The sequence below is a fragment of the Orcinus orca genome, chromosome 13, assembly GCF_937001465.1.
Source record: "Orcinus orca chromosome 13, mOrcOrc1.1, whole genome shotgun sequence".
NCBI lineage: Eukaryota > Metazoa > Chordata > Mammalia > Artiodactyla > Delphinidae > Orcinus > Orcinus orca.
This window is the reverse complement of record NC_064571.1, coordinates 76,917,152-76,944,637: the sequence shown is the minus strand read 5'-3', so window position 1 is coordinate 76,944,637 and position 27,486 is coordinate 76,917,152. Positions and strand designations below refer to the sequence as shown.

Genomic DNA, 27,486 nt, shown 5'->3' with positions numbered 1-27,486 from the left:
CGAGTGCCAGAATCATCCGAACCCCCAAAAGCACCCAGAAGTCTAGGGAACTGAATGTTAGGAGAGCCCAGGATAGAACGTTTTATGTCCTTAAACAGAATCGCAGAGAGGAGGAGAAAGTCATCTGTGATGGTAAACTTCTCCCCACCCCAGGACAGGGTCCTCTCAGCAGCCATCCTCACTCACCTTAACTACTTCCACCAAGGGCATTCACACCCCTAGAAGTCTGCTCATTCCTTGGTTCAAATTTGTATTTTTTGAAAGTTTTTTTTTTTTAATTTGACTAGAAACTGCCTTTTTGTAATTTCTGCTAACCAGCTCACGTCTAATCTCTTATAGCATATTTTTGCCACATTTTCTTCCTCCATAACATGTAACTGCCGGCCTCCAAATGTGCCTCATGGGCATTCACGCATGCGTTCATGCAACACATTTTACTGAGCATCTACTAGGTGCCAGGCACTGGAGCAGAAGAGAGCATGAAAAAGACAAAAACTCCTGCCTCACAGACCCTATATTTATTACAGTATTGCTTATAATAATAATAAATAAAATACACGTACGTCAAATGGAGATACGGAGAAAAATAAACAAAGCACGGAAGGGGGGTTAGTACTCAGGGTAAGGTTTTAGATAGAATGGTCAAGAAAGCCGCATGGAGTAAGGACCTAAAAGGGGGGAGGGAGCAAGCAAGTCATTCACGGGGAGTGATAGGTGCAAAGGCCCTGAGGCAGCAAAGGCTGGGGCACAGATGGGCTTCAGGACAGGCACGATTCTACGGAGTCTGGGGAAAACTCCACCCTTAGCGTTTCACTCAACAAGGAAACGGGAACGCAGGGGAATGAGAAGGACGTCTCGGAGATGAACCTTGAATTCGCTCTCATTTCTTTTATAACCTACGTTAGTACTTTATTATCTGCAACAGATTATGCTGGCAACACACCTCACAATGAAGACGACTCCCCAGGGCAGTGCCACACCGTGCTGAGAACACTCTCCTAGTGACCAGCACAACCAACACAGCCCTCTCCTTGGAGAAGAGAAGGGAACTCACATCCCTCACTGTCTTGTCACCCTCCTGGACCCCCTCCAGCCTGTCTAGGTCAATCAATCAGTCTCCATCCTTCTTTAAATCATGATGTGCAGCTCACAACATGAAAGATGGAGAAAAATACACACTGCGTATCCGTTCACACGCAACTCAGGTTGCCTTAACCCAGACGCGTGACCTCCATGTTGGGGAGTCCGCACGCGGGCCCGCCCTCCCCCCCGCAACCACGTCACCTCCAATACCAGAAACATGAATCACTCGGATCCTTTCCCTTTTTTTAAGATGTTCCCAGGAAAATCTGTATTTAATTTATGGGCAATTTATAATGGAAATAGACCATATAAAATGTATACAAATGTGTAGGACTGTATATAGGGCTTGGAAGGAGACAGTTGAGCTTAGCAATAATTAACGTGAAGGGTCTCTTCCCCGCTGCCAGGTAGACGTTTGGATTGCCTGTACTTTCATTAAACTTAAACCAGAAAGGGCTCAGGGGCCGAGGTCCAAACATTCCTCAACTCTACAGAGGACGTCAGGACACAGAGCCGACGACAATACATTTCACCAGGATTGCCAAGGCCCTGTTTAAGTTTAGAAGATGCCTGTATTGCATTACTTGGACAGAGAGAGCCAGCCTGTGCACCACAATCAATTTTCCGGAGAAACAAAACCATCTCCAACGAAACCAACCCCAAACCAATGTGAGGCCGCAAGGGTTTGCAAGGCAGTCAGCAGACACACAGCACACCTGTCTTCTGTCCCCACTCTGGGCTCCTTGGCCTCCAAAGGCAAGACAGCTGCTGCTCCCCGCCTAGGGCCGCCCTGCTCAAGTCAAAGAAGAGTTACAGAGAACTTCAGAGTTGCCAAGAGTTATTTCCAGGGGACTTTGATCAACTGATGCTGTAATCTCTGAAAGGAAACATACTTCATTTAGAAGGTATTCTTTGGTGTCATTCCCAAGGAGAAGGCATACTTGTTTTTGGAAGAACAGAGCACTTTCTCTCTCTCTCTCTCTCTCTCTCCTTCTTCTTCTTCTCTCTCTCCCTCTCCCTCTCTCTCCCAGCCGTAAGCCCTCTAATTATGATGGTGCACAAACAACCTTGCTGAACACAGGGAAAGATCATAGAACATGCTGTCAGCCAGAAAAACATGTTTTCAACAATGCCCCATTAGGAGCCAAAATCCTAGATGGCGACAACACCATAGCCTAAGGGCCAAATCCCAGGCTCCAGCCTTTCCCGCCCACCCCCCTCACGGGTCTCCTGCAGTCCCCACCCCCTGAGGATTCCTCCTTTCTGACCCCACTCAGGGTGAGACCCGAGTGTAACAGAGGCAGGCCCCCCCAGAACACATATGGGTCCCTCGAAGCCCTTGGATGCCATGGTGAAGGGTGGTACATTTAAATAAGTTTTTCCTGGCATATTCTGACATGGCTTAGATCAACTACCTCATTTTTCAACAATGAAAAGATTAAACAGTTGTTAAGAGTTATAATATGATTTAATATGCTATTAAGCAGAGATGTAAACTATCAACGTTTAAGTTTCCAGAGAGAGACTTAAATATCAATTATATTCGAATCCAGTTTGTATCCAGCTGCCCCCACGTCCCCATCCAGAAGCCCACATCAGGGGCAGCTCCCTGCCACTCATGGGCACACACAGCCCCTCCGAAAACAGCTTTGGAAATCCAGTTCCCGTGCGCTGGTTTCAGGAGAATTTGTCGCGGCCAGGGAAACCAGGCTCAGGCTGTTCGCGACACTTCTTTTCCTTTAAATGGAGAACGATACCAAGTTTTGGAGACATTCTGGGGATATGTCTCTGTGCTGAATGATGGGAAAGGACCGTTAAGTACCTGATTTGAAACGAGAGTAGGACTCTAACTTCTGAACTCTCACTGGTTCAGTGCTGGCAACTTTTCAAAGTGTTTTTGTTTGTTTGTTTGTTTTTTCCAAATTAACTTGTAAGGCAAAATGCAAAAAAAAAAAAAAAAATTCTTTTCTTTATCTGTTTCCTCTCCTTGCATTCACATTTAAAAATATGGGTTCTTGTCTCACTTTACTCCCCAAACCATTCAGCCTGAAAACCCGCATCTTCCCGATTCGCAGAGCCCCGTTTACATAACGCATCGACAGCCGTGCATCCTGCCTCAGTTCACCTCCAGGCCCCTGGACAGGTTCCGACACCGTGGGCCTCACCAGGAGGATGACTCCGTAACCCATTTTATCAATGGCAACTGCAGGACGGAAGGGAAGGCAGACCCCACTGCGGGAGGAGCGCTGGTCGGCTTTCACAGAACACAGATGTGCCCTCACCTCCTGACTGTCTCTCTCCCTGTTCACTCCAACTAGAGCAGATCATAGCGGAACGGCACCAGCAAGGCAGGCTCTTGACACTGCCTTGTGGTCCAGCCAAGACCCCTGTCCCGGCCAGACCCACAGGCCCCCATCTCCCTCCATCGGACCCCGGGTAGCTTTAAAGATGATAAAGAAATCTGTGTGTGGGGAGCATCACCGTCCTGCTCTTGACAAGCGTCCGGGGGAAGCGGCTGAAAGAACATGTGAGAAAATGTTTTGCAGGGTGACTATCTCCTGACCCCAAACTACGGCTGCCCAATATCCAGGAAACCAGAAAGTCCTTATCAGGGCAAGATTGTGGTTGCAATTATTTAAAAATGCACATTCCATGTTTTTCAAGAGGAAGCCAGACTCCCCAAAGTAACAGTAAATCAAAACAGAAAACCACGCCCGGGCATGAGGCAAGCACGTAGCCGCTGATGCGTCTTAGAGGAGAGACCTTCCATGGCTGCTGTGTGTGCGCTTCTGCCGTCAGTGCAGCGACTCTTCTCCAGTCGCCAGGTGTGAGGCCCTTGGGGCTGGTGAGATGCAGCCCGGTGACCTGGAAGTTTCCCGCCTCTCTGCCTGCTACTCTCTCCAGCCTGCTGCAGAAGAAGAGACTCGGGGTCCACTTCCTTTATGACTTGTTTGGCTTTCCAGTTGTGCTCCTGGACAGCTTGTGATGAGCAGGGAGGGGTCTCTGACCCTTTTCCTCACGTACCCCAGCTGGCTGCACCTGTCGGGCCTCTGGCTCCAAAGGATGGGCCTGTATCTGGGTGCGAGGGAACCTCGGTGTATCAGTCACCGCGTCCCGAGCACTGTTGCCAGAGGCCAAGATGGGGTCTCGCCCTGAGTAGGTCTCCCTACATGTGTGTGTGCACACCACACTCTCACACACGCACACAGCCACACACCTCCCAACAGGCACACTCACACACCTGTCGGCATGCGTGTGCAGGGCTCTCTGAGTGACAGACCCTGGCACGGCTGGCGGCAGGTCACCCGCAGCCTCGGCCTCCGGAAGAACCAGGGCTCCCTCCATGCTTCCTGGGCCGGGCGTGTGTGTGGGAGTGTAAGGGCTGGATTTGGGATCTGGATAATATAAATAACGGACCACCACACTCAGATCGTCTTGTTTCCATGCAACCACAATCCCATGACCCTCCATTACTCTCCAAGCCACTCTTGTCATATAATATATGAACTATGCATAAACATTTCTGGGTTATGATGGGTTTCCTAAAACTAAGAGAATTTCAGCCATAACACTGACATTTTTTTTCTGGAAATTAAAGCCTGGGAACAGTGGAAATAAAGTCCATCGATTTATGAATCGTGTTTCCGCACACAGCTCAGTTCCCAGCGCCTGTGGGGAAACAGAAACGCGATCTCGTTTCTGATGGCGTGGCCACTGAGGCCAGCAGACCTGACCCTGCTCGGTTTTCCACTTCATACCAGGAAGCCAGACTCTCCAAATAAGGGCCCTGCTGAAACCCAAGTGAACTAATACTTCAGGAAAGGACAAGGACACATCCAAGTAAGAGGGGCCTGTTCATTGCTCCTGGGACACGGGCGTCCCCTACCACTGCCCGGCTGTGGCACGAGGGGGACAACACTTCAGAGATGCTGGGACAGGAGGCTGGGGCCGTTCATCTGGGCCATTCCTCAGACACCAGGTCTGCACCCCGCTGTGAACCAGGCCTGGTGACATGGTGCGGGGACTGGTTGGTGTGTCAGCCTGTCCCCTGACTGTGACCTTCTGCTGATGGCGGACACGGACCCCCGACACCCAGCAAGCTGGAGGCCCGACCAATGTTTGCAGAATGATCACTAAGGGAGGTTTGAAAATGGCTTCAGGGAGGTAAAGAGGGAGTGGTGCCAGGCATGGAGGGAGGGCTGAGAGAAACCGGGGAAGCTTAACACACAAGGTGGGATCTGGGTATGGACACGAGGGTAGGATCTCAGCAATGCCGGCGGGAGAACAGACTAGGTGGAGGGAACACAGGGCAAAGCTAAGGGGTGGGGCCGGGGGGTAAAGGAAGAGTGGGAACGTCGCTTCGATGAGTGCTTTGGAGATGAGAAAGGAATCAGGGATGCAGCAGTTGGGATAAAGACATCCCTGGCAATATCTAATAAACGTCCTTTATAAGATTAAGGAAGTTCTGTTATATTCCTTGTATGCTCAGGGATTTTTTATAATCATCATAAATGGTCATTTAATTGTATTATATTTTTATTAATTTATCAACATTGTACTGAAGGTACTAGCTAATGCATTTAAGAAGAATAAATAAAATATGTAAGCATTAGGGGCTTCCCTGGTGGCGCAGTGGTTGAGAGTCCACCTGCCGATGCAGGGGACACGGGTTCGTGCCCCGGTCTGGGAAGATCCCACATGCCGCAGAGCGGCTGGGCCCGTGAGCCATGGCCGCTGAGCCTGCGCGTCCGGAGCCTGTGCTCCGCAACGGGAGAGGCCACAGCAGTGAGAGGCCCGCCTAGTGCAAAAAAAAAAAAAAAAATTTAAGCATTAAAAAACAGAGAGAGAGAGAGACCCATGGTGATGCTTCTGTGCTAGAAGGGCTCTGGGACGGCCTGGAGGGGCAGCCTGCCACCTGCACGTCTCACTCCCCCTCCTTCCCGGATGCTTCTGTCTGCAGGGTTTCCTCAGCCCGGATGGCCTCTCCACCCCTTCCTCTAGGATAAACCTATCCATCCCTCAAGGCCCTGCTCAAACTCCACCTCTTCCAGGAAGCTTTCCCTGAACTCCTCAAAAGGCAATAATGCTCCTCTTCCTCCCCTGTTCCTATTTCTACTGAGCACAGTCTGTTCTGCCCAAGCCAGCCATCAGTTTAGGGCCGTGACAAGGCGGAGGAAGCATTTCAGGGACAGTACTGCCGCAGCGGACAGTGCTCTACTGGAAGAAGGGCCACTTCCTACACCATCAGTTGCCCCCGTGGTGTGACTTAACCCAGGCTGAGCACACAGGACTGCAGAGAGCGACCTACCAATCCTGAGGGAGACTGGCTTGGGAGGGGGTGATCCAGCCAACCTAGCCCCTCCCCACTTCCCCACCCTGCAGGGACCCTGCCTGCCTTCCCAGCCCTTGACCCAGGAACCAGCACTTCAAGGCTCCTGTAGAAAGAGACTCCTGCACCCAGTTCAGGGGGCAGCCCTGCCTTCTGCACCTCCCCACAGAACACCCAGCCACCGGACCTCACCAGCACTCCACAGCTAGAGACCATAGTCAGCACTCACTAAAGCCAGACAGCGTGGCCTGCCCAGTGCCAACACTTTCTGGCCACCATCATGTCCAGCCAGCCCAACTCCCAGGAGGCCAACTAGGCCTGCCGGCTGGCACCATCCACCCCCAGGGGCAACCTGTCTGGTCAGAGCATCTGAAAACTTCCCTAGCTCTGTGAGCAAACCCACTTTTACAAGCTGGGGGAGGGGATGGGGGAGGGGAGGGGGAGGGGAGGGAGGGAGGGGGAGGGAAGGGGGGAGAAGAGGCAGGAGGGCGGCAAGAGCTCTGGTCTTGGTCCTTCCCACTGAGGAGGAAGGTGGGAGACTGTCCCTTGCCTCTCCTGGTGGGGTGAGGCGTGGGCCTACAACAAGGCCCCCCACCTGCGAAGAAGCCAGAGCCCACCCCAGGCCTCTGGGTCCGCAGCACAGACACAGGCCCCAGGACTCTACCCTGGTCATAAGGAAGACACAGAACATGTTTCATGGATTATTTACGGGGCAAACACTCACATGACAAATTTTTTTTATTCGTTTTATTCAGTATGGTTGTTTCACAGTGCTGTGTTAGCCTCCACTGCACAACAGAATGAATCAGTCATTGATGAGGATGATTATAATTTTTGTGACTTTCTGTTTGAATGAATAAAAAAAAAAAACTTCAATTTTCTGCCTGGCAAACCTTCCCAAGTACCTAAATAATTCTAAAAAGTCTAGTAAATTACCGAAAATGTCCTGATGAGATTACACACACATATGTAAATATGCATATACATAAACATCTACTATATATATATAACACATAGAAACGTGAAAAAAAAAATGAATCAGCCATACACATACAGATATCCCCTCCCTTTTGGACCTCTCTCCCATTAGGTTGCCACAGTGCACTAGGCAGAGTTCCCCGTGCTATGCAGTATGTTCCCATCAGTTGTCTATTTTATACATAGTATCAATAATGTCTATGTGTCAATCCCAGTCTCCCAATTTCTCCCACCCCACCTCTTTTCCCCTTGGTATCCATACATTTGTTCTCTATGTCACATGACAAAATTATTCTTCATTCAACAAAGGGTCCTCTTAGGGAATTAACAAATTTTTCTCCAACACCTAAGTGCCCCTGGGAGAGCTAAGTAAGGCCTTACCCCAAATTCACACCACTGAGTATGAATCTTCTGCCTCTGGTAGAATTCAACTTCCTGAAAGAATGGATTCAGTGGAGGACTGATACAGGCTGGTCATTTTGGAGCAAGGGTCACAGTATGAGGCTGGGGAGAGCAGAGGAGAGAAAGGGGACTTGTTCAGCCAGAGCGTCGAATAAGGAGATAAAAGAAGAGCCGGCATCAGTCGGAGGCCCAGGAGGAAGAAATGAGGGTCTGAAACAGCCTCTTAGGTTTGGGCACTGAATTAGTGTGCTGGAGCGGCTGTGACAAAGTACCACACACTGGGGGGCTTAAACAACAGAAGTTTATCATCTGCCTGTTCTGGAGGCCAGAGCCCAAGATCAAGGTGTCTGCAGGGTTGGTTCTTTCTGGGGACTGTCAGGGAGAAGCTGTTAGCCGCTGGCGGTTCGCTGGGCATTTTCGGTGTCACTGGCGTGTGGAAGCATCACCCTGACCTCCGCCTTCACCTTCACGTGGCCTTCTTCCTGAGTGCTTGTCTGTGTCCACATTTCCCCCTTTTATAAAGGACACCATCGTATTGGATCAGGGCCCCTCTAGTCCAGTACGGCCTCATCTTAAGTAATGACATCTGTAACAGCATATTTCTAAATAAGGTCGCATTCTGAAGTTTCTGGGGGTTAGGAATTCAACACGTGAATTTGGGGGCACACGATTCAACCCATAAGAGGCACCTCTACCATATGACCAAGCAATCCCACTATTGGACATATACCCAGAGAAAACCGTAGTTCAAAAAGACACATGCATCCCAATATTCACTGCAACACTATTTACAATAGCCAGGTCATGGAAGCAACCTAAATGTCCATCAACAGACAAATGGATAAAGAAGATGTGGCACATATATACAGTGGAATATTACTCAGCCATAAAAAGGAATGAAATTGGGTCATTTTTAGAGACGTGGATGGACCTAGAGACTGTCATACAGAGTGAAGTAAGTCAAAGAGAAAAACAAATATCGCATATTAACGCATATATGTGGAATCTAGAAAAATGGTACAGATGGACTGGTTTGCAAGGCAGAAATAGAGACAAGATGTAGAGAACAAACGTATGGACACCAAGGGGAGAAATGAAGGTGGTGGGATGAATTGGGAGACTGGGACTCACGTATATACACTAATATGTATAAAATAGATAACTAATGAGAACTGCTGTATAGCACAGGCAACTCCACTTCACTGTACAGTGGAAACTAACACAACATTGTAAAACAACTATACCCCAATTAAAAAAAAAAAAAAAAGAGGCACCTCTTCGAGGATGGAGCTGTGGTAGAAGGGAACTCAGCCGCGACCAGCTAAGAGAACTTGAACAAGGCACTCCCCTGCCTGACCCTCAGTCTATGGTATGTGGATGGTGGGTCCCTCCCACCTGCCTCCCAGCATGTTGAGAGGGTCCATGAGGATGGGCCTGTGCTCTGCAGGTACCAGGGCAGTGTCAAGGTCTCAGCAGAGCCTCGCCTGCCTAGATCTTCGAGGCCCTTCCATCCCTCAAAGAAGGTCATGGGCCTAGCTTCCAAGATTCCCAAGCCCCTGGGATGAGGGAGCTGGGACACTGCAGGTGCAAAAGTACGGCCTGACACCAAGTGCCCTGGAGACTTCTTAAATGGGTAAGCCTCAAGGACCACACGGCAGAGACTTCCACAGAAAAGCGTTCTATGAACAATCCCAGTAAATTCCTGATGTTGCCTGCAAACAGCTTGTGCGACCAGGAAGGAATAGCACTATCTCTGCCCAAGTCAGGCCCACCCACTGCCTTCAGAACAGAGCCAGATAAGGGAACACACCGCCCCAGCCCCTATCACTGGCCAGCACCTGGTAAGCCCTTAAGGAACCTTAGACTGCAGGAGGGAAGACCCACTTGCGGAGCGAGGGCGACACCCAGTGGTCATTTAGAAAATGGCATGCTCAGGCCCAGTGGCCGGACAGGAGAGAGGGAAGCCGCCCCACCATGTTTACCCAAGCGGCTCTGCCAGATTTGCGTCCCACATCCTCCGGACTCCACGTTGAGACGCCAAGTCCTAGGAGGGGCAGCAAGGTCTCCTTCACCTTCACAGGGCCATCTGACCGCCTACACAAATATTTAAAAGAACAAAACCAGGCACGAGAGTGGGGCAGCTGAGCCCTCCTATTCAGACCACTCGTGCCAGCTGTGGACAGTCGAGCTGACCCTCTAACAGGGTTCTGTTCCCCAAGGGACACCCGCAGCAGGGCTCCCAGGCACCTCCCAGCAGGCCTGGAGTAAGGGAGCAGGGGGAACTCAGCGGTGACCGAGGCTCCAGGCCTGGCTCTGCACCAGGACCCGGGAAGCCCTCACCCCCACCGGGACTCGCACATCCCATCCCTGAAGTGTGGGCGCAATGGGGATACAGCAAAGCACCTCTGAGGGCATTTGCAGCTCATATGCCCTCTGGGTCGTTGCGAGCCACTTACTTTCAAGACCCTGAGCCTTGTTGGCGCCAGGCAGAGCTGGGTTCAAATCCTGCCTCTGCCCTTAACCAGCTCTGTGGTCTTGGGCAAGTCCCTTAGCTCCTAAAAGCCCTTTTCCTCTGATCTAAAATAGGCTTTTAAAAGAACTTGCCTCACAGGGTTACCAAGAAGATTCGATGATACAGTATATGGAAAGCACCCCACACTGTACCTTTCCCATAACAGGTGCTCTTATTATTTAAAATAAGGGTTCTTTTAAAAATATATATAACATGAAAATAAAATAAGGGTTCTTCTTTTAGCCTCAGCTCTATGGCACGTGTCGAAGACAGCTCAGTATGGAATTAAGTAATGGAAGATCAGAGAAGGCATCTATTTCCTCTGCCCTTCCGCAGAGCCTCTCAGCCACAGACCCCACCCAGCCCTGATCCACGCATTCCCACCCAACACGAGGCCCAAGACCACTCCCTGACTGCCTCAGGGTCAAGTCCACATTGATCCCGCCCTGCATTCCATCCGGGAACCCCCTTCTGATGGGGGTGGGAGAGGGGTATTCCTGTTGGGCTGGGGGTTCTACCCCTGTCCAAGTCCAGCCTCCCTGTGTGACTGGAGACCACCCCACACCCACACCAAATGTCAGCAACAGCCCTCCGACCTCAGAGCTGGCCGCAGCCTGGGGTGAGCACAGAGGGTCTTTCAACTCAGTGATTTTAGATAAAGGAAAACAGTAAGTGGCAGAAGCAGGTGTAATTAAATTTAAGTGTATTTAACTTGACCTAATCTATCCAAATATGTTATCTTTTCGACCCACAGTCAACATGAAATATAATTCATGAGATGTTTTACATTATTTTATTGGTACTAAGTTTTCAAAATCTGGTATATATTTAACACAGCACATTTCAATTTGGACACTAAATTTTCATCAAAAGTACTTGATCTGTGAATCTGTTGTTCTAAACATCTTTTACATTTTTCCAATAACTGAACTGAGTATTTTAAAAATTTAACTTAATTCAAAGAAAATTAAATAAACAGTTCCTCAGCAGCAGCAGTGACACTTCAGGTGTTCAGCCACACATGCCAGTCTACCAAGTTGGACAACACAGCTCTAGATCCTTTGAGTAATTCTTTTTTCTTTTTCTTTTTGGCCACGCAGCTTGAGGGATCTTAGTTCCCCGACCAGAGATCGAACCTGTGCCCCCTGCACTGGAAGCGTGGAGTCCTAACCACTGGACCACCAGGGAATTCCCAAGTAATTCTTAAATGAATCCACACCCAGAGACACAGCCCTTCGAAGTCCACGTCTTTTCTTCTTGCTCTGCCCGGGAACTCAGTGTTTTTGACCTTCATATGTTATTGGGCTGGCTGTGTGTCCCAAATCCCTCCTGACGATCCATGGGTATGTGTAACAGTCAAAGCATCAAGATCGGTATCCATAGAGTAGAAAGGAACATGGCGCAACTTCTGAGAAAGTAGCCGGTGCCCCAAAGAGTCCACGCTTGTAAAGAATCAGAGGGATAGTCCAGTCTGCACATCTCACAGACTCGAGGGACCCAAGAGGAGATGCCATCCAGCGGCCACGCTGCTACTCAGACAGCTGTGCAGCAACGGAGGACCACACAGAAGAGTGACTGGTCCAGACCACAGAGGCAGTAAGTGGCAGAGCCAGCACTGGAGCCCAGGTCCTCGAATGCTCAATTCTGCGCTAATAGGTGAGACAACTTCACCAACTCCATTTCCTGCAACCTTAGGTTTCCCTAGGAAGGCCGAGTCCTCCACCACGGGGGCACCTGGGGGCAAACGTCCCACGTGGTCTCTAGCCTGGGAGACAGGATCCCGACCCTCGGCAAGCCCTGTCCCCACTCTCACTCATCATCTGTGAAAGGAGGGGTGTGTTCGTTTCCTGGGGCTGCTGGAACAAAGGACCACACACTTGGTGGCTTAAAACAACAGAAATTTATTCAGAAGTCAGAAATCAAGGTGTCAGTAGGGACCATACTTTCTCCAGTGGCTCTAGGAGAGGTTCCTCCCTTGCCTCTTCCAGCTTTGGGGGTTCCAGAAGCTCCTCAGTTTGTAGCTTCATGACCCAAATCTCAGCCTCCATCCACACGGTCTCCTCTCCTCTTCCGTCTCAAATCTCTCTCTGCTCTTCTCTTAAAAGGACACTTGTCATTGCATTTAGGGTCCACTCAAATGATCCAGGATGCTCTCTTCATTTCAAGAGCCTTAACTTAGTCACGCCTGCCAAGATTCTTTTCCAAATAAGGTCATATTCACAGGTGCTGAGAGTTAGGTCTTAGGCATATTTGCAGCAGGGGGGCTCCGGACCAAATGAACTCCAGGTCTCACTCAGTTCTAAAACTCTGACACAAAAATGTCACAGGGCAACTATTTCAATATCTCTAATGCATCCAGGTAGGCTAAAAAAAAAAATCAACATCGCAAGAGGTAAATGGACAATTTTTCCATACAATTTGGAAGATACTCCAATTAGTAAGCAGACATACGTGGATGCCCTGCCTTCCTAATGTCAGAGAGATGCAAACCAAGACGAGTCTTAGACGTGTTTATTCTAAGAAAATGCAAACCCAGCGCTGGCAAGGACGTGATGAAACTGGGACTTACACATGGACCCGCCATTTCTTCCCAGGGAAAGAAAGGGAGGCACGAATTAAATTGAATTGAATTGTACATGGGTATGTAAATTAGCAAAACTCCTTGTGGGAAAAAGCGTGGCAACATATTCCAAGAACCTTGAAAATAAAGATGTCCATCGGCTGAAAATTCCACAGCTGAGAATTCACCCTAAGGAAATCATCCTTGGAAACAAATGTCTGTCTCACATTATTTACAAAATCTGAATATTGCAAACAACATACACTTTCAAGAGGATGGGAAGAGTTTTGCGTGGACACTCTGCAGCCACAAACGCAACTTTAAAACCAGGAAAGCAGCTAAGGTGAATAGATCGGGATCGCCGAGGATGAGGGAAGGGAGTCTTCAGAGATGCGAGCCGTGTTTAGTGGTGGGTGAGCAAGAGCGTGATGTGTCTGCCTTATAATTATGTCATAAACTGCATCTGTTTTCAGCATTTTTATACTTCAATCGCATTTTAGGATGGATGGATGGATAGACAGATATATAGTTGTTTGGGGTTTTTTCATTTTGTTTTGTTTTGTTTTTCCTTTTTAAGAGGTACCAAGAACCGTTAGGACACCAACTGCCCCAGAAGCGGAACTCCATCTGGGACAGAGCCTTGAAGGGCTCCCAGAACTGGAAGATGAATCAGCAGCGATTTCTTTGTACTTCCATGAAGTCCACATCTGTTGACACACACGGTCCTGAGCGAGGATGAATGGAAGGAGGTCCCTAGGTTTTAGGTCCCAAGAGGTGAAAATGTCATGACCGTGACTCCCGGGCCACGCCCTTGCCTCCTAGGACGCGCCCCTCACCCTCCCGTGGGAAGCCAGGCGCGGGGAGCGGGCGTCGCTCTGCAGCCGAGGAGCCTCCCCCCACGCATCACCCCGGGGGTGGCCGCCCGGAGCTGCAAGGCCAGTGGCACGCGACACACACCTGCCCCTCCGGGCCACCCCTCCTCTCCCCGGCGATCGCCCTGCGCAGCCCACCTGGCTCACCCCAGCTGAGCGCGCAGCCCCTGCCTGCGCGGCCCTCCCACCCAGGTCAGCGTGCTCCCAGGATAGGTGGCCCCAGTTCCCCTGCCCCTTGCTCCTCGCCGCCCTCCCCACCTGCCCGCTTCTCTGCCACAGGCTGTCCTTGCTGTTCCGGACCTTCTCCCCACGGCCGGGCCCGGGGGGCGCCCAAACCGACCTCTCGCTGCCCCCGGGTCAGTGAAGGATCGAATGGAAGTGCTCGCGGGGAGTTCCTGTAGGGGCAGCCGCCAGGCCCGCCTTTTCCAGCTGACCCTGCACCGGGTCTTCCCAAGCTGCTTGCCCAGAATCTTCTGGATGAGAATGGCCTGGGCTTTCTGAAAAACAAAGCCTACCGCTTAGAACTTATTGCTGGGGACTTCCCTGATGGCGCAGTGGTTAAGAATCCACCTGCCAATGCAGGAGCCACGGGTTCGAGCCCTGGTCCGGGAAGATTCCACCTGCCGCGGAATAACTAAGCCTGTGCGCCACAACTACTGAGCCTGTGCTCTAGAGCCCGTGAGCCACAACTGCTGAGCCCAGTGCGCCACAGCTACTGAGCTGCACGCCTAGAGCCCTGTGCTCTGCAACAAGAGAAGCCACGCAATGAGAAGCCCGCGCACCGCAACGAAGAGTAGCCTGTGCTCACCCCAACTAGAGAAAGCTGGCGCGAAGCAACGAAGACCCAACGCAGCCAAAAATAAATAAAATTAAATAAGTTAATTTTTTTAAAAAAGCACTTATTGGTGGGAGGGGAAGAGCTCTTGCGGCTTCTTATGGCCCCATGTCCCCAGAGTAACCTCCTGTCCCTCACTCCACACCCCTGACCAACAGGGTAAGACTGGCCTGGCCGGGGGCAGGGGAGGTAGTGAATTGAGGGGCCTCCGGCATCGCCTGTCCTTCCATCTGTGGGCCCTGCCCGCCCCCCCGACATGGAGGTGAGCCACCAGGGCCTGGGAAGCGTGAGGAACGCCAGTCAGAATGCGTGTCTCCAGGCCTGAAACTACTTCATTCATTCCTTCACCCTGTGAATGTAAGCCAAACTCGGTATTTACATGGAACACAGTCCCTTCGTATTTAAGCCTTATTAGCCATGAACTAGATCCTTTCCTGGAAGCAAGCTCTGATGAGGTCAGTCTTGGGTCCTCCCTCCAGGAGGGCGGCCAGTGCACCCACAGCCACTGCTCAGGGGCCTGGGCTTCAGAGACCGTGGGCGAGTTTCTCTTCATGGACACCTGTCAACAAGTAGGCTTCTTTATGTGGCAGGTACACTCAAAGGGGAGCAAGGCTCTGCATCTCATGGGCCCTCCTGGCCCACAGTCACGCATCACCTTCACTGGAGGGACTGTGCGGTCCACACACATTCCCAGGACCCAGCCCAGCCAATATCCACACCCAGTTACATCTTCCAGAGCAGGGCATCTGCCCAAGGCCACGGGTCCACCATAGGAATGGCCTTTCTTGTTGGGACCTAGATTCTCTTGAGACATCCTCAGGTCTAAGGGCCTGGTTGGGGCACCGGCTTTGACCCCACCTCTGTGCCCCAGGCAACAGCAGGGCACCACCTGGCGGTAGTGACTGCATACAGCCTACCAACCTGCAGGCCTGGGTTCCTGCCATCTAACCCCTAGACCTAGACAGAAGTGGCTTCCAGATCCCAGGCCCCCAGGCTAGCAGACAACTCTCGAGGTCCAGGGCCCAACATGCACGTGTTGCCAAATCTGCCTCTTCCCTTGAGGAAGCTGAACCCAGCCGTGGGGTGAGTCCCAGAACCCTTCCCTGCAGAGGATGCAAGCCCAGTTTGAGGTGGCTCTGAAGAAGGCTCCAGAAACCTCTCACAGAGTGTGTTCACCCCTCTTCAGGCTTCATTCGTGAGCAGCCAGGCCTCTGGGCTCTCCAGTCACGTGGCCCCCTGCTCGGTGCTTCAGTCACGTCCCCTGCTCGGTGCTTCAGTCACGTGGCCCCCTGCTCGGTGCTTCAGTCACGTCCCCTGCTCGGTGCTTCAGTCACGTGTGGCCCCCTGCTCGGTGCTTCAGTCACGTGGCCCCCTGCTCGGTGCTTCAGTCACCTGTGGCCCCCTGCTTGGTGCTTCAGTCACGTGGCCCCCTGCTCGGTGCTTCAGTCACGTGTGGCCCCTGCTCGGTGCTTCAGTCACGTGTGGCCCCCTGCTCGGTGCTTCAGTCACGTGTGGCCCCCTGCTCGGTGCTTCAGTCACGTGGCCCCCTGCTTGGTGCTTCAGTCACGTGGCCCCCTGCTCGGTGCTTCAGTCACGTGTGGCCCCCTGGTGCTTCAGTCACGTGGCCCCCTGCTCGGTGCTTCAGTCACGTGTGGCCCCCTGCTCGGTGCTTCAGTCACGTGTGGCCCCCTGCTCGGTGCTTCAGTCACGTGTGGCCCCCTGCTCGGTGCTTCAGTCACGTGGCCCCCTGCTCGGTGCTTCAGGAGGGCTCCTTGGCCTCCAGCAGCCTTGTGTCCTGTCTTCCCCGTGATCTCTGCCTGCCTCATTCCGCCTTCCAGCCCCGTCTTAGGCCTCCTGCTGGCTCGAATCTGAAGCCACAGCATCTGCTTCCGTCCTGAGTAAAGAAGACCTTGAGCGTCTGCCTTGGTGGAATCCCTTTCCAGACTCACTGATTTTTCACTTCCTCTGTGGAAGATGACTGAGACGGTCACAGCTCAAACTCACCTCCTGTCACTTCCACACCTTCGTGAAAATTATCCCATCTCTTCCTATGTGAATTCTCAGGCTTCAGAGCGCATTTCAAATGCTGCCTCTTCCACAAAGCCTTTCTGGTTCTCCCTTCCCTCTCCCCCAACCCTCCTTCTTTTAAATTCTTATGATCAGAGTCATAACTATATTCTGCCGTGTATGGTCATTTGTCCCTTATTGTTTGTCCTTATTTTCCTTTCTAAATGGATTTCCTTGAAGGCAAGACCCATGATCTTTGCCTCTGGTAGCATTCAGGCTTGACATTCAACTCCTAAAATGTATGTGAAAATGAGTAAATTCTAATATTTGTCCACTCATCCTAGGTCAATGCTATTCTGCTGCTACTTGGGTAAAGAAACACTAACCCAAGTGGGCAGGCATGGGGACAGGCCAAGGAGAAAGCTGTTCTGCCACCAGGAGATGGCTCAGTGGTGTTGCAGACCCAGATTAGAGGTCAGTGGGGGACCGAGGGAGAACTTACCTTAAGTATTTCTACCTGGTTGCTCTAGGCTTGGCATTCTCACTCAGTAGGGCCTATGAGGGGGCAGACAGACGCTGGAGATGCAGACAAGGATGGCTAAAGGTGAGGCTATTCCAGGGTGTATTCTGGGGGAAGGAGGGCAGAGGAGAAAATTCTCCCTGAGTTCACCAAATGCTTCCCCTCTTAAGATGAATCCTTCACTGAGCTCTACGTTGGGAAAATGACCACCGTGAGTCAGACGTCAGAGTCGGGGTCCTTTGAGATGGAACGGATGTGCTTGGTGGATATCACAGCAGAATTACTCCCGGGCAAGTGCTGGGTGTCAGTGTCAGCAGGATTTGACACTGGAACACAGTGAAACATCACTGTGAATGGTAAGTGCTCTCAGACGGCTTCTGCCCATGAACAGCTTCATCTTCTAAAGACTCTGGCCCAAGCCACCTGGCCCTCACCCATCAGGCTTTTCTAGTGTCTGGTTATGCTCATTTTCAGGCATTTTATGAGACATTTAACAAGTCTGGTTATCCTTCTAGAAGAAGGTAGTCCTGGAACAAAGTCCACATGAGCCAAGAAACCTTAGTTTTCCTTGCCTCGGTGATGTCCCCTCTCTGCACGCACCTTGAACTTGGGCCAGGAAAGTGTACTTAACCTTATGGCCTGGATTCTCAGTCAGGATCTTCCACTGACTTCCTAGCTGTTCCCTCCAGCCCCACGCAGGCTTCCTCATGTGTAACAAGGGGCCGGAAAGGGCTGTAGGCAGGTGTTGATGGACGCAAGTTTCTATGGGGCCAGAAAGTCACGATCTGAGAGGGAACCTCGGAACACATGTCACCTGCGACCCTACCTTCTTCCTCCTCAGAGGGTGGCACCCAAAGTTCCCGGCCGTGGTTCTGCCCGGCTGTCTGCTTCCTCGTCACAGAGGTAGCCACCGCGTCCACACTATCCAGGATGACCTGTAAGTCATTCCATAAATGTCAGCAGGTTTCAAATTCCAAACGCCCTTAACCAAGGGCGTGTCAGCCCCGCTGCCCTGACACTGGTGTTCCAGTTCGGGGATCTTGCACCCTTCCTTAAAACAGGGAGAATTCTCCGCGCGCCACGGCAGGGGCCCTCCAAGTTTGTTACCTTAGAACGTGTTTTATGACATGAGATGAATGACCTCATCCTGGTTGTCTGGCTTCCTGTCGGCAAAGAAAAAACATTAGAGACAAGGATAATCACCACCTGCAGAGTCCTTTTGTGGAGTAGAAAAGCTGCTCAGTAACTAAGTTCTCCACAAGCATTTTCAACAGCTCCAGTCGGTCTGTCCCCACTTTCTCACATGTCCTAACCTGTCAGGAGCAGTTGTGGTCTCCATCACAGCACGTGTGAGGCCCAGTTGCCCACTTCTCCAGGTAAGAGTGTTTTCCAGTGATGACCACGTGACTGTCTTCACCCCCAGGGACCAATATGAACCCCACTGTGGGAGTTCACGGAACGCAGTCTGACTTTGGAGGTCATCTTTGGCATGGCTCCTTCCTCCTCCACGTGTGATCTAATGGCCTCAGATGCAGGCCTACAGTTGTGGAGCCCTTCCTGGCCAGTCCTGCAGCAGTCTCTGAGGAGGGCGGCAAGAATGTTTCCCCTGGGCCCAGTTATGGAGCTTGTCTCCTTTCCAGAACATGCCGTAACAGACTGAGCCCTCAGCTTGGCCCATTCTCCCCTTCCTGGCCCCCGTAATGGTCTCAGGTGGGCAATGTTTCTCACTGTAGAAATGGGAGGTCCGTCCTGTTAACCTAGCTGAATGTTATGGCTTGGCTAGCTATAACGGCCAGGGTGGTGTGAGTGGAGTGTAGTTCTTGGCTTTGGTGATAAACGGCCCTGGCCGCAGAGCCCCTGCTGGTGGCCGGACCCCTGCTGGGCCACAGGCGCCGATTCAAGATGCTGGCTTCTCCCCACTGAGGAGCTCAGGCCCCCAATTCATTATGAGGATTTTAGAAACACCAAGAGCATCAAAGAAGAGGAAGGACACAGTTTAAGTGTAAGTATTGGCTCACATAAAGGAGACCTTTAAAGGGCCCCTAAGAAGACAGGATTTGCATGTAACCACTGACTAAAACTTGAAGTGCTTTAGAAAGCAAAAGCCCCTAAGTAGTGTGTATAAACTGACGGGCGTAAGTATTCAGAGAAGGGACAACAGCTCCGAGGAGAGTGAGAAAGTCTTCAGGAAGGAAGTGGCAACCCAGAGCCTTCTTGGAAGGGGAAGGGGCTCTGAACTTGAAGAGCAGAGGGTGTAATGTGCCCGTAGGGTGGATGGTGGCTGTGAGCCAAGGCTGTTGCATTGCATCTGGACTATTGGGAGAGAGACGAAAGGCTTATTCCCCACTCCTGATGCCTCCTTCCGTGTGGGAAGAGCTCTAATAGCAGTGACACACAACATTTCTCCACCCCCTTACCCCCTCCTCCCCAACCTGGGGTTCTTAGTGGGATAAAGAACCAAACTGCACAGCTGGGACATGGCCTCCCTTCCCTTCCTTCCTCTCCTGGGAGTAGCCTGGGTTTCAGAGTCTGTGTTTCTCTGGTTTCCTCCTGGCCATAAAGTCTTCCCTGGGCCGCAGCAGCAACCTACATCTTCCCCAACGATGTGGCAGAGCAGCGGAGGGTTGAATAAATTGTCCTAATTCTAAGTCACTGGTTGGAGGACACAGCCTACACTCTCTGTAAGCCCTATATACTGGGCTTCCCAGAGAAGCCCAGCATCCCCCCTAAATGTGCCTGTCTGCACTACCAGTTGGTTCAAAGCCCAGTGCTATTTCCTTGGGCCCTCAAGACTGGGGGCAGCTGGCAAGGGGTGGCCACTCCCATCCTCCCTCCTCCCCAAGAGCGCATATGAAGCTCATTCTTGGATCCCATGAAACTTGTACTCTTAAAATAAAGTCCCTTTTGACATGAGTTGAATCTGAATAAGTGTTTGATCCTTGCACCTAAATTTGTCCCCAGGTGGAAATGGCAGGGATTGGCTTCCTCGGTGGCTGAGCCACTAGTCTCCCTGTTTGTCATCCTCTCAGTCTGGGCTGATGCAGAACCAGGTGGATAGCGCCTCCTGCTGGCCAGTGCTCCACAGTGAACTGCAGCCTGACAGGGGTTGGCGGAGAAGCAGCCAGGTTGGGGCCATGGACCCTCTCCCACCTCCACCCCAAAGCAGGGATCTTCTTGCCCAGCTGATGGGCGCCTGGCAGGACAGGACAGGCTCAGGCCCTGTGGTGCCAGGATGGCTCCTGCCAAGATGCCTGTTGCCTGGGGACAAAAAGAGGGAGAGGGCTTCCCTGGTGGCGCAGTGGTTGAGAGTCCGCCTGCCGATGCTGCCGATGCAGGGGACGCGGGTTCGTGCCCCGGTCCGGGAAGATCCCACATGCCGTGGAGCAGCTGGGCCCGTGAGCCATGGCCGCTGAGCCTGCGCGTCCGGAGCCTGTGCTCCGCGACGGGAAAGGCCACAACAGTGAGAGGCCCGCATACCGCAAAAAAAAAAAAAAAAAAAAAAAAAAAAGGCCCATTAGGCAATTCAAAAGGAATTATGTCTAGAAATTTGAAAGCCAGCAGCCAGCCTGAGGAGGAAGAGCACTTAAGGAAACATTCTGGGACATTCTGCTCCCACCCGGGACTGCTGGCTGTGGTGGTAATTGACGGTGATGGGACACAGCAGTGTTTTATGAGAGCCCAGGAGTAGGGAGCCCAAGAAGGCTATACATTAGTCATGTCTGAAAATCCTTCTCGCTGATACTGTGTGCCAGAAGAGCTAGCCACCGCCACTTGCCCAGATGAGGGACTTAATTGATCCAGGGAAAGGAGCCTTCAGCCAGCATTGTTCTACTTGCTCAATGGCAATGACTTTTTCCAGGGAGGAAAACCCACATAAAACTGTTGGAAGTAGAATTCTGGATCCAGTCAGGCCCTGATGTGTTATTAACCCATTATGCACAATTACATGGTATCCATTTGGTCTCCAATTTGAGAGAAGAAGCTTAATGCCCTCCCCCCGCAAACTAAAATCCTAGAGAAACTCAGGAAAACAAAGGGAAATCTCCCTGCATCTTCCCTTTCACCCTCTGGCCTCCTCTCCAGTCCCCACATGCTTGAATAGAGACACTGGTCGGTTACTCTGGACATCAGTCATCCCATGCTTAGACCTGGGCTAAGTGCCAGAGAGACGTACAAACACTGCTCCTGTCCTGAGTGTCCCCAGCTTGAGGGGAAGGACAAACACACAGGAAGGGAAAGAGCATAATTAGATGCTGGACTGAATGATACAGACGAGCAGTTCGCAAATTCGAGTGTGCATCAGAGCCCCCTGGAGAAGGCTGGGCCCTACTCCCAGGGAGTCAGGTTCAGCGGGTCTGGGCTGGGGCCCAGATGTTACGTACTGACAAGTTCTTAGGTTATGCTGGCACTGCTGGTCCAGAAACCACACTCTGAGAACCAGCGAAACAGACCACTTTACACCTTGCTCCCTACACCTTAGTGTCCAGCTGAAGCACGTGGGGAGCTCTTGAAAATGTAAAGTCTGAGTCCGTAGGTCTAGCATAAGGCCTGGAATCTGCACTACTAACAAGCTTCTAGGTGATGCCAATGCTGCTGGCCTGTGGACCACATCCAGTGGCAAAGGTGCTCTGTCTAGACCATCACGGAAAATGGGAGAACAAGGAGATGAGTTTGGGTTGATCTTGGCAGGGAAGGGTTAATGGTATTTGCTGGGACTTGAAGGAGGGACAGGATTTAAATAAATGAGGGCAAGAGGGCATTCTGGGAGAGAATGCCAGAGTAGAAGCAGGGAGGTGGGAGTGAGAATAACCAGGGTAGATAAGTGGCCCCTGGCCACTGTCACGTGCTGGCATCAGTGACAGATGGAGGCTTCGGGCTCCGCAAGAAGGCGCCTCGCTCCATTCACCCTCCACCCCACCCTCCACATCCAAGAGGCTGTTCCTATTGCAATAAGTCTACCAGCAGCTGGTCTTCATAATGGAAATGATTATTGTTCTGCAGGCCCCACTGACAGCTCCCAGTCCTGCCACCTTGGCCAACTTGGATGCCTGTCACCTGGCTTGTAATGGCTTGTTGTTTGGCAGCCTGAAGGAACTCCCACTTTTCTTTTCCCTTCTCGAGCCAGAGGAGGCTCTGTCCTCCAAGAGCCGAGTGTCTCAAAGGCACAGCGGGTGGTTAGGAACTTCTCAGCAGGCAGCCGGAGCAAACCAGCCTGTTTTTGTAGGGAGCTTACTCCTGGGTCCCTCTCCTGATTCAGTCAAGGTCATGACCAAATAAGGAAATAAGAGCCCTCTCTTTCCTCCCCTCCCTTGTTCTAACAAAATGTTCACCCTGTTCCCACAGAGCTGCATTTTGTGGGTGCAGGAACACGAAGGCATACGTGTAGAAAGTTTGGAAATGGAGCTAATGTTTACTGGGTAGTCTTTTAATTTTCCCAGGGCTGCCACAACCAAGTACCACAAACCGGATGGCTTATAAGAAATGTTTTCTCTTACCGTTCTGGACACTAAAAGTCTGAAATCCAGATGTCGGCAGGGCCATGCTCCCTCCAAAGCCTCCTGGGGCGGATCCTTCCTTGCCTCTTCCGGTTCTGGTAGCTGCAGGACATCCTTGACTTGTGGCGGCATCACTCCCGTCTCCGTCTCCGTCTTCACACGGCCCTCTCCTCTGTGTCTGTCTGTATCCAAATTTCCTTCTTACAAGGACACCAGTCGTACTGGATTAAGGGCCCACCCCTCTCCAATACGACCTCATCTTAACTAATTACATTGCAAAACCCCAAATGGGGTCATATTCTGAGGTGCCAGTGCTTAAGACTTCAACATATCTTGGGGGCGGGGGGGACACAATTCAGCCCATAACAAGAAGCCCCTGTTACGAAGCCATATGAAAACATAAAGTCCTTGCAGAATTTGACCTTGTCTTTTAGAGAGCTTCCATCCTCTAAATTAAACTAGAACTATAAGCTGTTTTAAATGAAAACAACTATAAATCAGGCCCTTTCTCAAGAACAACGTTGAAACAAGAGGTCAAACCCCATACCTAATAGCCAGGGATGAATCTGCAAGATCTAAACAGCAAGTCCACTGGCAGACTAGGATCACGAATTCATCTATCCATTCAACATATTTGAGGCCCTTCTGTGTGCCAGGCACTGTTCTAGGTGCTGATGATACAGCAGTCAACGAAACAGACAAAAACCTCTGCCCTGGTACAGCTTACCTGCCGGGGGGCGAGAAGACAAGCAGACCAAATCAATAAAAATGCGGTATGGGTTGAGAGGGGAAAATAAGTGAAATGAGGATTGGGATTTGCATTTTAAGCAGGGTGGTCAGGGGAGGCGACAAGCAAGCAAAGGCCTGAAGGACACGAGGCTCTGGCCTTGGGGCGAGAGGTGCAGACAGGATACAGCAAGCACAAAGTTCCTCAACAGAAGATTTTGTGAGAACTCTGCTTCTTACTCTGTGATGAGCCACTGCATGCTTTCAAACACTCACATGACAAGTGTTTACTTAACTGAAGAACCAGAGACCCACCAGGATGAGAGCCTTTGAGGCACTGAGTAGTTATAGTCATTGAGGAAGGTCCCAATTTTACCTGGGCATAAAGTTACTGGGTTAAAATCAAAACGGGTTAATGTCCTCTGGGCCATAAAATTTGGGGTTATCATTTCCACCAGGCTAAAATCATTTGCATCTCCTCTGGACAAAAATCTTCAAGTTAGGGCTTCCCTGGTGGCGCAGTGGTTGAGAGTCCGCCTGCCAATGCAGGAGACACGGGTTCGTGCCCCGGTCCGGGAGGATCCCACATGCCGCGGAGCGGCTGGTCCCGTGAGCCATGGTTGTTGAGCCTGCGCGTCCGGAGCCTGTGCTCTGCAACGGGAGAGGCCACGACAGTGAGAGGCCCGCGTACCGCAAAAAAACAAAACGAAACAAAACAAAACTTCAAGTTATGTGTAATCTCACAGGGTCCAGGCCCTAATCAAGAGTAAATAGGAAATAAAAGAAAGACGCAACCCTGGAGAATTTAAACAGATCGTGGGTAGGCCTGTTAGGCTGTGCTCAGTATGATACTGAAAGGCTATGCAATCCTCCTTTTGCCTTCTTCATAAATGTTGGACCCTTTTTCTTAACATAAGACACAAATTTACATATTGGCAGCTGTGGCTTTCAATTTTCCAAATGCAGTGTGCTATTAATATTAATCTGCTTTTCACCATCTTCTGTGTCTGTTTTCAGTCAGGCAGGAAAATTAACAACAAGCAATTCTAGAATGACAATAATGCTCCATTATAAAAACTAAGTATATTTTAATACTCTTTTGATACTCACCTTTATGGATACTAAAACATTTTATGAGCGATTTAAATTTTGTATCAGGACCAAAGAAATATACACATATCTGCTTTGAGTTGAAGCCAGCAACAAAAAAACTAATTGACACTAAGTGAACTGTGGTTTTGAATTTTATATGGATTTGGGGCATAACTTTGGGCAAGTTACTGAATTTCTTAGCCTCAGCTTCCTCCTCTGAAAAATAAAACCTTCGTCACTTCACTGTTGTACATGTGGTTGTGCTGACAGACACAGAGCTGGGATTACGCCGCTGTGCTCATTTTCACTCTGTTAAATGCATATTCACAGGTCATAATTTCTGCTTTTTGGGCTTTATTGTAGGTTTCTTCTTTTTATCATGTCTTTTGCTACATGGATGTGTCCTTTCATCTTGTGATTGTAAAAATTAAAATTCAGGTTTTTTAATCTTACCAATTGCTTTTTTTTTCCCAAGGGGAAAAAAAGTTTTACTCGTATTTCTCATCCTTCTTTCCTTTTGTAAAGAATGAAATGGTGTTTTCTGAAGTACCCTTAGCATTAGATATGAAATTCAACAAATCTCAATCTCTCTCAATCTCCTCTCTGTCTCTCTCTAAATGCCATTTTTAACTGGAATCCCTTTCCCATAATTTAGTGTCCCATTTTTGAGAAATATAGAAAACAACACAATGTGCATTTATCTAGAAGCTGTTAAAATTACACACTTAGCTCATGTACCAACTGTTCTGTTAACTCTTCACTAGGTTCTTGGAAAGTTACACCATATGTTTGTCAATAATTAGTTTTTTAAAATCACAACCTGTTCACCCAAACACATTAAATAAATATGCCATAAGAAGTGAAACACATTAAATAAATATGCCATAAGAAGTGAAAGGTCCACATCACGGCTTCAGGCAGAGATGCACCTCCCGTTTACTCCACACAAGTTTCTTGTCAGAGAACATCACATGAGCCAAATTGGAATCATGCTACTTATTTGGATGGAAGCAGAAGAGGCAGCAGTTTTTAGGACTCTTGCATCTGTGTTGTGTGTGTGCTACTAGGTGTTTTGAAACACTCTCATGTTTAGCCTTTAATTTGCCCAAAAGTGCTTTTCTGTGTTATAACTTCGTTAAGTGCATTTTGCATGCCAGAAGACCATGAGACCCGAAAAGCTTGAAAAAGTTGAGAATGGTACAGAAACTCTGAATATACTTAAAACCCACTGAATTGTACACTCTGTATCTCAATAAAACTGATGGTACAGAAAAAATAATGAGTAAAGGAAGCATTCATGCCATTACAGTTTATGTAACTGTTGTAATTATGTAATTCCAAATTATTACTTATATAAACTTGCCTTTATCAGTCAATTGATATATATATATTTTAATTTTTATTGGAGTATAGTTGATTTACAATGTTGTGTTAGTTTCAAGTGTACAGCAAAGTGAATCATTTATACATATACTTATATCCACTATTTTTTAGATTCCTTTCCCATATAGGCCATTACAGAGTAGAGTTCCTTGTGCTATACAGTAGGTCCTTATTAGTTATCTATTTTATATGTAGTAGTGTGTATATGTCAATCCCAATCTCCTAATTTATCCCTTCCTCCTCTTACACCCTGGTAATCATAAGTTTGTTTTTACATCTGTAACTCTATTTCCGTTTTGTAAATAAGTTCATTTGTACCCTTTTTTAAGATTCCACATATAAGCGATTTCATATATTTGTCTTTCTCTGTCTGACTTACTTCACTCAGTGTGACAATCTCTAGGTCCATCCAGGTTGCTGCAAATGGCATTATTTCGTGATATATTTTTCTATCTGCAAAAAGTATTTGGGTATCTTGGGCTAAGATGGAATTTGTAATTTTTCCAATTAAAATGAATGTAAAATGTTTTCATTTTATGGCTTTTCACTTAGCAGAAGCATTTTCAAGGATAAATTAAAGTTGTTAAGCAAGATAGGGGTTTAATTATTTGAAGCTTAGAGTTAGATGTTTAAGGGGGATTAGACTTGGCAGAGATGGAGATATTGAGATGTGTTGCTGTGTGCTGAATTGATCTGTGCTGAGTGGCAGGGCAGAAATATATTCTGCCCATTGAGAAAGACGAAGACCTGCAAAACAGCGGAAGGCTAAGACTATATAGTGTTGTGGGGGGAAGGGGTAGAGAGGCCAGTGAAAGGCAGAAAAACCAGAAAAAATCTAGAAAAGGGCAAACAGATAATGATTAAAAGCTGACTTGGAAATTTCATTTGCTCATCCAGCAGCTGGGCTTGGTTTGTTATCATAAAGGAAGTCCACATGCTTCATTCAGTTCCAGATTTCAGACCAAAAAAAAAAAAAAAGCTCCGTGCTTAAGAGTTAAAAGTTATTTTCTAAGCTCAAAAGTAATTTATATCCATTTACTCTCTCTTACCTTACTTTGTAAAGGACAAACCTTAAAACAAACCACAATTTTCTGCCTTGTTTGTAGAGAGAAAAAAACTGGAAAACAATATAGTTTGGGCACTTTTCTAGTAGAAAAAGAGCTCAACAAATACTGAAATGTGGGAAATATAAACAACAGCAAACATAAAATAACGTCTTTTTTAAAAGGTACATAGCAGGACTTCCCTGGTGGTCCAGTGGTTAAGACTTCGCCTTCCAATGCAGGGGTTGCGGGTTTGATCCCTGGTCGGGGAGCTCAGATCCCACATGCCTCGCCGCCAAAAAACCAAAACATAAAACAGAAGCAATACTGTAACAAATTCAATAAAGACTTTAAAAATGGTCCACATCAAAAAAATCTTAAAAAAATTTTTTTAAAAAGGCAGATAGCAAAGGTATTAGTCAATCAGAAATTTAGAATCTGAATGTGTAATGTCGGAAGTTTTGAAGAAAATACATGAGGAAAATATATTATTCTTTAGTTATTTCCGGTAACTTGAGAAAAGTAACTAAGTGTCTGGGTTCCAAATCAGCAACTGCTGATTCTGAACTTAAGTGACTTTTTTCTGATAAAGGATGAAGAAACGTTGAATAATAAAACCCTACAAAACCAAATTAAATTTTTAATAAGC

The 27,486-nt window shown here is 49.3% G+C and overlaps 1 protein-coding gene and 1 long non-coding RNA gene across 3 annotated transcripts in view; one reads left to right on the top strand and one right to left on the bottom strand.

The window, feature by feature from the left end:
- The window catches only part of LOC125960770 (uncharacterized), a 483,380-nt gene that overhangs the window by 364,595 nt on the left and 91,299 nt on the right, over window positions 1–27,486 (top strand). The gene's annotated exons all lie outside the window — the stretch shown is intronic.
- LOC125960768 (uncharacterized) lies at window positions 16,185–23,916 on the bottom strand. 2 transcript variants are annotated; one of them, XM_049695763.1, is made up of 5 exons: window positions 23,141–23,915; window positions 22,594–22,775; window positions 18,206–18,261; window positions 17,925–18,033; window positions 16,185–16,465 (listed from the first exon to the last, which is right to left on the bottom strand). In XM_049695763.1, exons 2-5 carry the CDS (start codon window positions 22,637–22,639, stop codon window positions 16,185–16,187), a joined length of 492 nt encoding a protein of 163 aa, XP_049551720.1. In that variant the 5' UTR covers window positions 22,640–22,775; window positions 23,141–23,915. The 2 variants fall into 2 exon arrangements, with proteins under 2 accessions (XP_049551720.1, XP_049551721.1); XM_049695764.1 differs by having other exon boundaries at window positions 22,594–23,916.